At 34.6% G+C, this 13,976-nt stretch overlaps 1 protein-coding gene across 2 annotated transcripts in view; it reads left to right on the top strand.

The window, feature by feature from the left end:
- Positions 1-13,976, top strand: part of LOC145678770 (uncharacterized) — a 34,312-nt gene that overhangs the window by 7,535 nt on the left and 12,801 nt on the right. For both annotated transcript variants that reach the window (XM_081749268.1, XM_081749266.1), the window contains exons 2-3: positions 3,292-3,481; positions 6,535-6,677. In XM_081749268.1, coding sequence (XP_081605394.1) covers positions 3,295-3,481; positions 6,535-6,677 — 330 coding nt within the window. In that variant the 5' untranslated portion in view covers positions 3,292-3,294. The remainder of the gene's footprint in view (positions 1-3,291; positions 3,482-6,534; positions 6,678-13,976) is intronic.

Here is a 13,976-nt window from a genome sequence, read left to right on the forward strand (position 1 = left end):
ATTCTTATGCTGGGGTTGTTCTGTTTAAAAAGCCATTCTTTGGAACGCGTAAGAAAACGTTTCGACTTTTTAAAACTTTTTGTCCTTTTTCGATCACTGTAATGACATCGCACTTAATTGAGGCTTTGTCTGGAGCATTCCAAATCATCGCTGAGGTAATAGGTCAGCTTTTTATAGATCATCAGAATTTATTGGATGGCCATTTCAAGTAAACTTAAAATATGTGTGTTTCGTAATCGTAATTTCCACCTCAGATTATTTCGTTTTAAGAAAACGGAGGAGTAGGAAAACGCTCATTTTACTATTTCAAAGAGCCTTTTTGATCAAAATAATAATAATAATAATAATAAAAAAAAACAGTCAAGAAAACCTTTTATTCCTCATTTAATGAATGTGAACCACAAACATCATCAAATCATTGCACTTTCATTGTTCCCAGTGTTGCTAACTGTAATATCAAAGTTAACGAAACTTCGCTACCTTTAAAAGGCTGCAGTTAATTCATGAAGCATTGGTCGAGAATGGTATTTGGTGTGTTTATTATTCATGTAAAGTTGAACCATCTGACAAAATTTCAGAATTTTAAAAGATGGTGTTTTCGAGAAAATGGCGATTTTTGAAAATTTTACAATTTCTCGAATTTTTTGCGACAAAACGGTTGCACACAGAAGCGATACATTTTTTTTTTTTTTTCGGAAAGCGGGTAACTAGGTCTTACCAACTGTGAAAACAGAATTTTAAAATTCAAACCGGAAATGCTCGAAAAAAATTCGCAAACTTCAACTTTTCAGATGAATTGACGTTCATTTGTTAATTTATGTACAAAAAGATACGCATTCGCAAACCAAACTATAATAAAATATAGTTTATTTATATCCCTATGTACATACCACAACAAGAATTATACCTCTACCTGTCTCCATAGCCGAATGGTGAGGCTCCGAAGTTGACCATTTTCCATGTCTTCTACAGTTCATAAATTGTACTCCCCGTCTTTAATGGCCCATTACTTGGCGGGAAAATTTTTTTCGACAAAACAAAAAAAATATGGGTGTATTAAAAACATGTCTAGTTGTTATAAAAAAAGTTTCAACAATATCTGAGATGGTGATGGTACAATTTTATTTTTTTTTTTGCCTGAGTTGAAATGGAAGGCACCTATTAAAGAGAGAGGGACTCAGCGTGGGCTCCATTGGCACCGCCTTTAATCCGCTCCTGCCTGTAATGTGGTGTGATTAGCACGTTGATCGGAATTGACCGGGAGGAAGGGGAAGTTTCCTCTCTGAAAAAAAAAAATGTTCTTAGTACTTTTATCTTCTCTCCAGAGTTAGCAAGCTTATTCTTCCAGAAAAGTTTAGATTATATATAAAAAGTCATTAAATAAAATTCGTAGTTTATGCTCCAGGATTATTCCCTTTAGACCAAAGGAGTCGAGGTGATCAATGAAAGTAAATAGTTATGTAATAACTGGTGGAACGAGAAAGAAGAGAGAATCCACGGACACGATGTTGTGTGGATTATATTTGTTGATTATACTATTTTAAGGAAGACTGAAAATTACATACAGATGGAGAATACAGTTGTACACTATAAATAATACATAGTGGTACATACCTATTAAGGACTATAAGTTATACTATAGTAACCACGAGTAAGGAAGCTGGAATGTAGGAAATTTTGCCAGTAAAATTATTCCTTTACAAAAGAAAGATTTCGAAATTTCTAGCTTTATATCCCATGCTTATGTTCTTTAAGCTAAAAGGGAGAGATGTGCAGTGAAAGTGAATGGTTATGAAATAATAGATGGGAATAACAGAAACAAAAGAACCCCGGACATGATGCTGTCCATCATAAATTCACATTGTCTGGTCGTATATCGAATCAGGGCTTCCTTGCTCCAGAAGTGAGCGCTCTTTCACTGAATTAGCATACCGTCCATGAAAGACTGATATGTAAGAAATTGAGAGGAAGGTTTGGTAAACGCTATCTCGTCTTTTACATAGCGTTCACACTGATCTTGAAAGTCAAGGATGGCAGGGAATGCTTGAAAATATGCCGAGAGTGAGGGAAATCGCTATATTTCACAGAAGAATCAGGGAAAATGCAATCACATATTATGAAAGTATTGAGTGTGTTCCTGTTACTCAAGCGATGTTAACAAGCATTACAGCTGCTCAGAGAGAATATGAAGAACACCTCAAAGAATCAATATAGATTCAAAAAGTTGATGGAAAGGCTGCAAAAAGATACATTTTTTAAAATAACAATGTTTGAGAACCACCAAAATGTAGGTGCTATAGAAGAAAATAACTTAGGTTCGTTGGTTCTAGATAATCAAAGACATAGGCTAAATTATGACATATGTTTACTTGTTTATGTTTATAAGTATTTTCAAAATACCGAGATATTACGTTATTGTATAACTATTGTTTGTATTAACGTCTCATTGTATTCCAAATACAGGGAATATTTACAGGAAGAAAATAAGTTTATACTGTATTAAAGAAACTCGAAGAGCGTTGGACGGCTTTGGGAGTGGTGGAGGCTGAATAGTTTTTTTTTTTTTTCAAAACCTTACCATAAATGATAGCGTCGTGGATCAGAGAAAATTTACTTAGTCATGATGTCAGGGAAAATTTACTTAGACATGATGTCAGGGAAAATTTACTTACGTAGTCATGATGTCAGGGAAAATTTACTTACTTAGTCATAATATCAGGGAAAATTTACTTAGTCATAATGTCAGGGAAAATTTACTTATGTAGTCATGATGTCAGGGAAAATTTACTTACGTAGTCATGATGTCAAGGAAAATTTACTTACGTAGTCATGATGTCAGGGAAAATTTACTTACGTAGTCATGATGTCAAGGAAAATTTACTTACGTAGTCATGATGTCAGGGAAAATTTACTTACTTAGTCATAATGTCAGGGAAAATTTACTTAGTCATGAGAATCAATATCAGTCAGTGAAGGAAATCAACATCAGGATTTTAATATGAAACATGTTACAGTTTACAGATATATGTATATTTTGATCACTTTAGAGTAGAATGTTAAGAATATTTATGTAAATAAAAGAGTAAGTATAAGTAATATTGTATTAACAATAATAAGAGAAGATGTACTACTCTTTCGTTACGTGCACGAATTAAATACCGAATCGGTCCGGTTTTGTATTTTTCACTCTTTGTATACCATTGACTTCGCAGTTATAGAGGAATGGTTGGCATTTAAAATCGGTTATTCATTTGCCACATATAATATGCAATCCTTTGATTTCCTTTTCAGAGAATGCAATTTATGTGCACAGGATGCAGCGCCACGCTAGGAGAGGACTGGGATAACGTAAAACTTCATAAATGCTTTGCAGACAGTACTCAGTTGGAAGTGCATCCTGATGGATCCATTAAGATAATATCTTCAGTTGGGGACAATGGAGAAGATGGTATACAGGAAACGCTACAGTTTAGTGCAGTAGGTATGTCCCTTTACGGTTTCTCTTTGAAATTTTGTGCGTAGACAGTGTTACATTGTTGCATGTTCCTATAATTAGTACGTTATGGTTTCGCAAAGAGTACATATTTATGAGGCTATAAACTTATCTATGTGGTTACCGAAAAAGGACATAGGAAACACTATGGCATTTTTTTGACAATTACTTTTTTGTTCCTTGAAGACACAGTGCATAAACATGTGCAGTCTGGTGCCTGGGATCTCTGGTTCAGTCTCAGTTGCCGCCAAGTGGGCTTTGAGGTGGACAAACACCGTGTACATGGGTTTTCTCGGCGTTTTCCCGTTCCTTACCGCTTTCTTCATTCTATCATTATAATCCATCTCATTATCACAGTCTCCCTCAACCGCGATGCATAATCATGGGACGTCAAACTAAAACTAATAATTTTTCGAAAACTACTGTTTTTCCTTCTTGTAGCAGTAAAAATTGTTACTTTTTCCACATATTTATATTTCCCATATTATTGAGATTCCTTAGATATGTGTGTCTTTAAAATTTACAATTTAAAAGATAAGTGACGTAACTCCGTGTGAACATTAATTTTTTTTTTTTTTTAAAAAAAAGGCCAACAAATCTGATCCGGATTATCCAGAGATCCGGATAAACGAGGTTATACCGTAATGAAACAATTTCCAAGTACGAATTGGGCACTATGCCTTGCTAAGAAGTAAACATATAAATATAAGGCAAGTGTAGATAAATTGAATGATTTCATTGTCAAAAAATGTAAAGTAACGGCAAAAAGCAACAATACTAAAAGCATTTTTTAATTGATGGATTTGTACACAATATTTCTTTAAAAGTATTAACAATGTTGAATGATTCACACGGTTTTTAGTTCATCCAAGTACCTCTAAGAAGAAAAAAAAAGTGTTTAAATGCAAGTAAGTTAATACCATTGAGCACCTGAAACTGAGTCACGTTAATTATCTGACAGAGTATATATATATATATATATATATATATATAGTTTATTTGACTGAAAACAAGTTTAACGTCCCACGTTATGTCGTTTAGGCTAAGCGAGACTATGATTAAAGCAAGTGAATGATGATGGAAGAATTGGTGCAATGAGCATAGATATACTGCCATTATTGAAAGGTCACTTGCCGCAACTGAGAAGTTCAATGCTCCACGGTCTTCCGCTTACCTCTTCGTCTTGACGTACGACTTTTCTGTTTTGATATCGTCCATTAATTGTAGTCTCCTTCGCTCTCTCCCTGTCTTTCCTCTTACCATACCTCTAGCACGTCCCTCATGATACAGTTTTCTCTTAGCCAAATGTATCAACCAGTTTCTATTCCTCTTCTTAATAAGATCTAAAATTGTTCTTTTATTATGGGATACTGACTACCTTCCCATTCGTATTTTCTATTGCCTTCATATCCCTTCGTTTCCTCCGAAGTTCCAAAGACTTCACCTCCTTGTACATTTTCTCATATTTCCCAACTCTTTCTAGTTCTTCTATGTCCTTACATTTTCTTTTGTAAAATTCTTCCCTTCTCTATCTGTTTCCCTTCGCAACTCGTTGTTTAACTTCCTCTACATTTTTCTGTCCTCTTCTTTAGCCTGTTTCAACGTCTTCCTTTCCTTCTGTAACATCGGAATTTTCTGCAGCATCTGTTCTGTAACCCACGGTTTCTTACCCGTTTTGTGTTCGCGGTAACCTACTACTTTTTCTGCAGCCTGCTGTATGCAAAATTTAATATGCTCCCACCGTCTGTTACTACCAGCATTTATCTTTTCCTCGTTTGAGTATTTTTCTTCGAATTTCTCAACTAAAAGTTTCCTTACTTACTTCCTCGCTTTTAAACTTTTCTGTATTCAACCTCTTGTTGTCTGCTTTTCTTCTGTCTATATATTTCAGTTGAATATCCACTTCGGCCACCACAAGATTATGATCAGAGAAAATGTCAGCACCGGGAATGGTCTTCGCATTATTCAAGCTATTCCGATATCTCTCCTGAATCATTTATTTATTTATTTGTTTATTTAACATAGTTTAAATAAATAAATAGTTTATCTGATATCTTCCGCCGTCTATTGGGATTTCCATGTATACCTTCTTTGTGCTGGTTGAACCACGTGTTCCCAATTACTGGTGAATTCAGTCTACAGAAATTGATCAGCCCTTTTCCCTTTCATTTCTTTCGCCTAATTCGTATTTGCCTACGACTCTCCCTTCCTGTTTCTCTCTCACAATTGCATTGAAATCTCCCATTACAATTACACATGCACCCCTCTTCTCCCTGTCTATAATTTCTTCTATTTTCTCATAATTTTCCTCTACTACTTCAATAGTATGCGAAGTCGTCGGTGCATATGTCTGTATCACTACTAGATCCTTCTTTTTCCTTTAAGTCTTATCAACTCTATCATCAACATATTCTACTTTCTCTACCTTCTCCTTTAAGCGTTTATCAAGAATTATTCCTACACCATTAGTGACCGGCCATTTCATTACCTGAGTAAAACATTCTATATCCTTCGCTGTTCAAGGGCCGCGGTGGCTCAGTGGTAGAGCGTTCACCTCTGGTGCTTGGGGTTCCGGGTTCAAACCCTGCTCCCGCCAAGTAAACTTTGTGGTGGACAAACACCATGTGCGTGGGTTTCCTTGGGGTTCTCCCGTTTCCTCCCACTTTCTTCATTCCACCATTTCATTCATTTCTTATAATCACCGTCTCCTTTAGCCTAACCGGCATAACCGTGGGACGTAAAACTCAAAGATTTCATTTAATTTTCCTTCCCTGTTCAACTCCCCATTACCTTCCCATCTAACTTCACAAACTCCTACCAAATCTAGATTGTTTGTTTCATTTCCTCTTTAAGGTTTTCTAATTTTCCTCCCTGTAACATGGTGTATACGTTCCATGTACCTATCCTAAACTTTTTGTTCTTGCATGTCTTTCTTTCCCTATCTGTCTTCTAGTGGTGTATTATTATTATTATTATTATTATTATTATTATTAGTATTAGTATTAGTATTAGTATTATTATAGTTATTATTGCATTTGCAGATACAGCGAAGATCTGGGCATACAACGAAACCATTGCCTTAATCCAGAGCTACAAAAACCATATAAAAGATTTTGATTGTACAAGGAAGAGGAGTAGGGTATGGAGCACTATTGCATTGGAGCTAGCAAGTCAGGGAATTCAGGTAAGATTTAGTAATTTCATTTGTTGATATTCATGAATTGCTCAATATATAAATAATTTATTCATGCTAATTAATGCTGTCACAAGTATTCTGCGAGCAGTGCCTGATTTTCTCTCAAATTTAAGTTTTCCTACATTCCGGTTCTTCGTTTATCTCTTAATTTAGAAGTTTCATTGCGCTCATTATTCTCTCAATTTCGAACGTTTCCTGTACTCATGTTCTTCGTCAATCCATAATTTAAAACTTGTCTTGCAATTCTGTGCTTCATTTATCTCTTAATTTATAAATTTTTGTACAGTCCTGTCCACTATTAGTCTTTTACTTTAGAAGTTCTCCTGCACTCCTGCCCTTTATTAATCGCTTAATGTAGAAGATTTCCTGCTCATATGTCCTCCACTAGTCCCTTTATTTAGAAGCTTTCCTTTATTCTTGTTAACCTAAACTTTTCCGTGCAGATATGTCCTTCATTAATCTCCTAATGTATAAAATTTCATACACTCCTTTCCTTATTAATTTAGAAGTTTCTCTACGTTCCTGTTCCACATCATCTTTTAATTTAGAGGTTTCTCTGCATATTTAACTGGAATATTTACGGGCGGTTATATTGATGACGTCGTAAGTTTTGGTCTATTAGAATGTCACTTTTCCCATCCTAAATTATTAACTAAGTTACCTAAAGACTAAATCTGCAGTGGTGGAACATCTTTAATTCTTATTTAATGATACAAGTATAACACCAGTAGTAGTGGTCCCCGTATATTGAGCCGAGTCAGCAAAAATTTTTGTGACGTCATAGGTCAAAGGTCAATGACCGTGGCCCGGGGTCAATGACCTAGGGGTACCTAGGACCACCCCCTCTAAATTTTGGCAGGGGTACCATGGCCCACCCCCTAAATTTTGGCAGGGGTACCTAGGACCACCCCCCTTAAATTTTGGAAATTGCCAAATCTAAAAATTTGGTATGGTAGCCTAGGACCATAGTATGTACCTCTATTAGTATTGGGTGTCTATGTCGTTCCCTTTCATGGGTAAAAATTTGCCAAAAAGTCAAATTTCGGGGGTTTTTGACCTAATTTATCCCCTTTGATGAGGTATTATTACCATATATAGTTATATGGGCGTATACAGGGGTTCATTACCTTTCATAAGACATGGGTATATTAATGCACCCCTTGAAAAATTTGGGAGGGGTACCTTGGCCCACCCCTTAAATTTTGGAAATTGCCCAATTTCAACATTTGGTATTATAGTACAGGACCCTAATATCTATTATGATAAATTTGGGTGGTCCACCTCATTTCCTTCTAGGGGTACAAAATTGCCAAAAATATAAACGTAAGCAATACGTTATACCACGTGTTTGGTTTTTGGCTCAATTTATCCCCTTTGATGAGGTGTTATTACCCTATATGGTTATATGGGCGTATACAGGGGTCCATTCCCTTTCATAAGATATGGGTATATTAATGCACCCCTTGAAAAATTTGGGAGGGGTACCTTGGCCCACCCCTTAAATTTTGGAAATTGCCAAATCTAAAAATTTGGTATGGTAGCCTAGGACCACAGTATGTACCTCTATCAGTATTGGGGGTCAATGTCGTTCCCTTTCATGGGTAAAAAATTGCCTAAAATTCACATTTCGGAGGTTTTTTGACCTAATTTATCCCCTTGGATGAGGTGTTATTACCCTATATAGTTATATGGGCGTATACAGGGGTTCATTACCTTTCATAAGACATGGGTATATTAATGCACCCATTGAAAAATTTGGGAGGGGTACCTTGGCCCACCCCTTAAATTTTGGAAATTGCCCAATTTAAACATTTGGTATTATAGTATAGGACCCTAATATGTATTATGATAAATTTGGATGGTCCACCTCGTTCCCTTTTAGGGGTACCAAATTGCCAAAATATAAACGTAAGCAATACGTAGTACCACGTGTTTGGTTTTGACCTTATTTATCCCCATTGGATGAGTTCCTATTACCTTATATGTTTATATGAGCGTATACAGGAGTCTATTACCTTTCATAAGACATGGATATATTGGTGCACCCCGGGAGGGGTACCTTGGCCCACCCCTTCAATTTTAGAAATTGCCCAATTTAAACATTTGGTATAATAGTATAGAGCCCTAGTATGTATCACTATAAATTTGGGTGGTCCACCTTGTTCCCTTTCATGGGTACACAATTGCCAAATTTTAGTACAACCACGTGTTTGGTCTTTTGACCTAATTTATCACCTTTGATGAGGTGTTATTATCCTATATCGTTATATGGGCGTATACAGGGGTTCATTACCTTTTATAAGATATGGGTATATTAATGCACCCCCAGGAGGGGTACCTTGGACCACCCTTTAATTTTGGAAATTGCCCAATTTAAACATTCGGTATAATAGTATAGGACCCTAATATATATTAATGTAATTTCGTTCCCTTTTAGGGGTACAAAATTGCCAAAATATAAATGTAAGCAATACGTTGTACCACGTGTTTCGTTTTTTTACCTAATCTATTCCATTGGACGAGGTCCTATTACCTTATACGTTATATGGTCACGTATGGGGATTCATTTCCTATCATAAGACATAGGTACATTTGTGCACCCGGGAGGGGTACTTTGACCCACCCCTTTAATTTTGGAAATTGTCCCTTTTATATGTTTGGTATTATAGTATAGGACCCTAATATAAATTACTATAAATTTGGGTGGTCCACCTCGTTCCCTTTCATGGGTACACAATTGCCAAATTTTAGTACAACCACGTGTTTGGTTTTGGCTCAATTTATCCCCTTGGATGAGGTCCTATTACCTTATATGGTTATATGGTCATGTATATATTGGTCCATTTCCTATTATAAGACATGGGTACATTGATGCACCCTTTAAATTTTTGGAAAGGGGTACCATGGCCAACCCCTTAAATTTTGGAAATTTTCCAATTTGAGCATTCGGTATCATAGTACATGCCTCAACATGTATCATGATAAATTTGGGTGGTCCACATCGTTCTCTTTTAGGGGTACAAAATTGCTAAAATATAAACATAAACAATATGTTGTACCATGTGTTTGGTTTTTGGCCCAATTTCTCCCCTTTGATGAGGTTTTATTACCTTATATGGTTATATGGTCATGTATATAGGTTCATTTCCTATCATAAGATATGGGTACATTGACGCACCCTTTAAAAATTTGGGTGGGGTATCTTGGCTCATCCACTCGGTTTTAGAAATTGTTTAATATAAGCATTTGGTATCATAGTACAGGTCTCCAATATGTACCACTATAAATTTGGATGGTCCACATCGTTCCCTTTTCATAGGTAAAGAACTACCAAAAATCAAATTTCGGAGGTTATTGACCCTTTGATAAGTATTTAGCACGTTATATGGTTTATTACCTTTATATGTTTATGTTCCCTTTTAAATTTGGGAATTATCAAATAACAAAATTTGGTAAACGTTTTCTAGGACCCATTGGTGTTCCTCTTATGGCCAAATATTCAAAATTTAAAGGTTATTGACCTGCTTTATTATTGAATAAGTACAGGATTTATTACTTTTTTCATAAGACACAGGTGTATTTGTGTACCAATCTTAAAATTTGGAAGGGGTACATTTCTTATTGTCGTATCAATAATTGGTAATTGGATAGTATCTCATTCATTGGGTAAATCATTATGATCACGTGATCGGTTATTAACCTATGATGGGATTAGGAGTCCAGGACATTGGTACATTGAAACTTTGTAGGATAATTTGATAATGCGTCATTGGTTTTGATTATTCCCGCCAAATATAAACGTAAGCAAGACGTTGTACCACGTGATTGTCCTTGATGAGGTAGTGTACAGGGATTCATTTCCTTTGTTGTGGTACTTCTTAAGTTTGAGTACACACACACTTCTAGAAAACAGTTGGTTCTACTCAGGTAAACAATTGACGGACATTATTGACCTTATTGAACATATAATGATATGATTAACTCTAAGACTTAGGTATATCAAGAGAAGTATTCTTTAAATTTGGGAATGGTGATAAACAGAATTTTAACATAAGGTGCGAAATTTGAAACAATACATTGAACTTTAGTCACAGCTCATAGTCTAAGATCATTGGTGGTGATTGATTTGAAATCTGATAGCTAACCTTATTGAATCTTATGACTCATAGACGAAAGGCAATACATGCTACAACAGTTTGAAATTTAATCATAAGGTGATGTAATCTGACACTAGCAAAGTTATTGTTAATGCAATTTGATTGGATGATTACTATCTTTCCTGCAATCTGATTGGTTGATCACTATCTTTCGTGCAATCTGATAGGTTGATGAGTTTTAAATCTTTTTCTGCATTCAGTTTTGTTTTAACATTTAAAAAGTTTTTGAATTTTTTTGTTTGAAACTTTGGTTTGACATTTTTTTCGTTTCCAAATTTTTTGTTTAAAATTTTTTGTTTGAAAATTTTCAAAATTTTGTTTGGGATTTTTTCGTTTGAAATTTTTGTTTGAAAATTTTTTCGTTTGAAATTTTTTGTTTGAAAATTTTTGTTCGAAAATTTTGTTTAAAATTTTTTGTTTGAAATTTTTCGTTTCCAAATTTTTTGTTTGAAATTTTTTGTTTCAAAATTTTGTTTGAAATTTTTTTCGCTTCAAAATTTTGTTTGAATTTTTTTCGTTTGAAATTGTTTGTTTGAATTTTTTTCGTTTCAAAATTTTGTTTCAAAGATTTTTTGTTCTAAATTTTTGTTTCAAAGTTTGGTTTGACATTTTTAAAAGTTTGTGCACCCATTAGTAAAGAACCGGAACTGTTTAGAGCAAAAACCTCTGGCAACATTGTGGTGCAATAGTACACGTCAGAACATGATAATGCAACGTCATCAGTTTTTCATCATCGTTCGAGTTAGTATTCATGATAACATCATCATGGCTACTTGTCTGCAGTTTCTAAACACGCGTGATGTGATGAAATCATTTACCAAGATTACTGATTTACAACAGAATGTACCTTATAGAATCTTAGCTAGCCAAATGATCCCTACAAAGTTTGGATTAAGAATCGTAGTGAAGCTTGAAAATGATAAGAATATAATTTTACCAGCAAGATATTTACCCATGGAAGCATCAAAACAAGAAGAACTGTTACGTTTCTTAAATACTGGATCTGTATCTTTATGTTACAAAGGATTCTTGGGTCGAAGTCATCATCTTGAATTTAGTACACAGCCAGATTCGTCAGCAATTGTGATTCAAACGTCAGCACATCAGCCGTAGTTGTATGAATTTGGTTGGTCGGCATGACGTCAGCAACTGTGATGAAATCATGAATTCAAACGTCATCACATTCCTTACCAATGACGTCAGCAATAACTATAAACCAGCAAATACAGTGTCATCTCACGAAATCATTTGAGCAAGTGCTTTTCAGGAGGAAAGATGTGTACTTCTAACGATAAAGAGTTCATCTTCGCAAGCTATTATCCAATAAATATATTTCAAACAAAACATGTGATGATTGGTATCAGTGCTAGAACATTTGAACCTGTGATTCGATTGGGCAAAGCAGAACAATTTGGTGTACAACTGACCTGTGAAGAATGGCACGAATCGACCAAATGAACGATGAGCTAAATGTGACCATAGTCAAATCATTAGGCTCAAATCATGAAGTGGTGCTGCGTACAGTCCTCGAAGAGAAGATGGTGCTGTTACGTAAAAAGAGTACATTTCATGTCCCTCACAACATGGTGTATCTAACACAAACTGAATGGAACAAATTCATCAGCGTATTTCAGTGTGTGAAACATGCAATGGAAGTGTGCAACAAAACTAGTATATTCCTGAAAAAGTACTATTTTGAAAAATGTGTTATGCATATTGTACAACATGTATCTAGATATTGTGATGGTTGTCAACATCGTTCGTGGGTGCATACCTGTATTGATAAACAGTTTATTTGTGATCAAATGGACATTGAGTTTCCACCAATTGATATTGCATTAGACCTTAAAAGACTTCAATTGGAATTAAAATTATATGCTAAAGACAAACTAGTGCAAGAAGTTCAAAATACATTGTATCGACAATATCCAGAACCACAATCTGGTATGGATGTATGTGGAGTGTAATAAAATGATCCATTTCAATGAATTGTGTTTTTTTATTTCAAGTACAACCCCAGGTTCTGACGTGTACTATTACACCACAATGTTGCCAGAGGTTTTTGCTCTAAACAGTTCCGGTTCTTTACTAATGGGTGCACAAACTTTTAAAAATGTCAAACCAAACTTTGAAACAAAAATTTAGAACAAAAAATCTTTGAAACAAAATTTTGAAACGAAAAAAATTCAAACAAACAATTTCAAACGAAAAAAATTCAAACAAAATTTTGAAGCGAAAAAAATTTCAAACAAAATTTTGAAACAAAAAATTTCAAACAAAAAATTTGGAAACGAAAAATTTCAAACAAAAAATTTTAAACAAAATTTTCGAACAAAAATTTTCAAACAAAAAATTTCAAACGAAAAAATTTTCAAACAAAAATTTCAAACGAAAAAATCCCAAACAAAATTTTGAAAATTTTCAAACAAAAAATTTGGAAACGAAAAAAATGTCAAACCAAAGTTTCAAACAAAAAAATTCAAAAACTTTTTAAATGTTAAAACAAAACTGAATGCAGAAAAAGATTTAAAACTCATCAACCTATCAGATTGCACGAAAGATAGTGATCAACCAATCAGATTGCAGGAAAGATAGTAATGATCCAATCAAATTGCATTAACAATAACTTTGCTAGTGTCAGATTACATCACCTTATGATTAAATTTCAAACTGTTGTAGCATGTATTGCCTTTCGTCTATGAGTCATAAGATTCAATAAGGTTAGCTATCAGATTTCAAATCAATCACCACCAATGATCTTAGACTATGAGCTGTGACTAAAGTTCAATGTATTGTTTCAAATTTCGCACCTTATGTTAAAATTCTGTTTATCACCATTCCCAAATTTAAAGAATACTTCTCTTGATATACCTAAGTCTTAGAGTTAATCATATCATTATATGTTCAATAAGGTCAATAATGTCCGTCAATTGTTTACCTGAGTAGAACCAACTGTTTTCTAGAAGTGTGTGTGTACTCAAACTTAAGAAGTACCACAACAAAGGAAATGAATCCCTGTACACTACCTCATCAAGGACAATCACGTGGTACAACGTCTTGCTTACGTTTATATTTGGCGGGAATAATCAAAACCAATGACGCATTATCAAATTATCCTACAAAGTTTCAA

This window comes from Thermobia domestica, chromosome 2 (genome assembly GCF_964235325.1).
Source record: "Thermobia domestica chromosome 2, izTheDome1.hap1.1, whole genome shotgun sequence".
In the NCBI taxonomy this organism is placed as follows: domain Eukaryota; kingdom Metazoa; phylum Arthropoda; class Insecta; order Zygentoma; family Lepismatidae; genus Thermobia; species Thermobia domestica.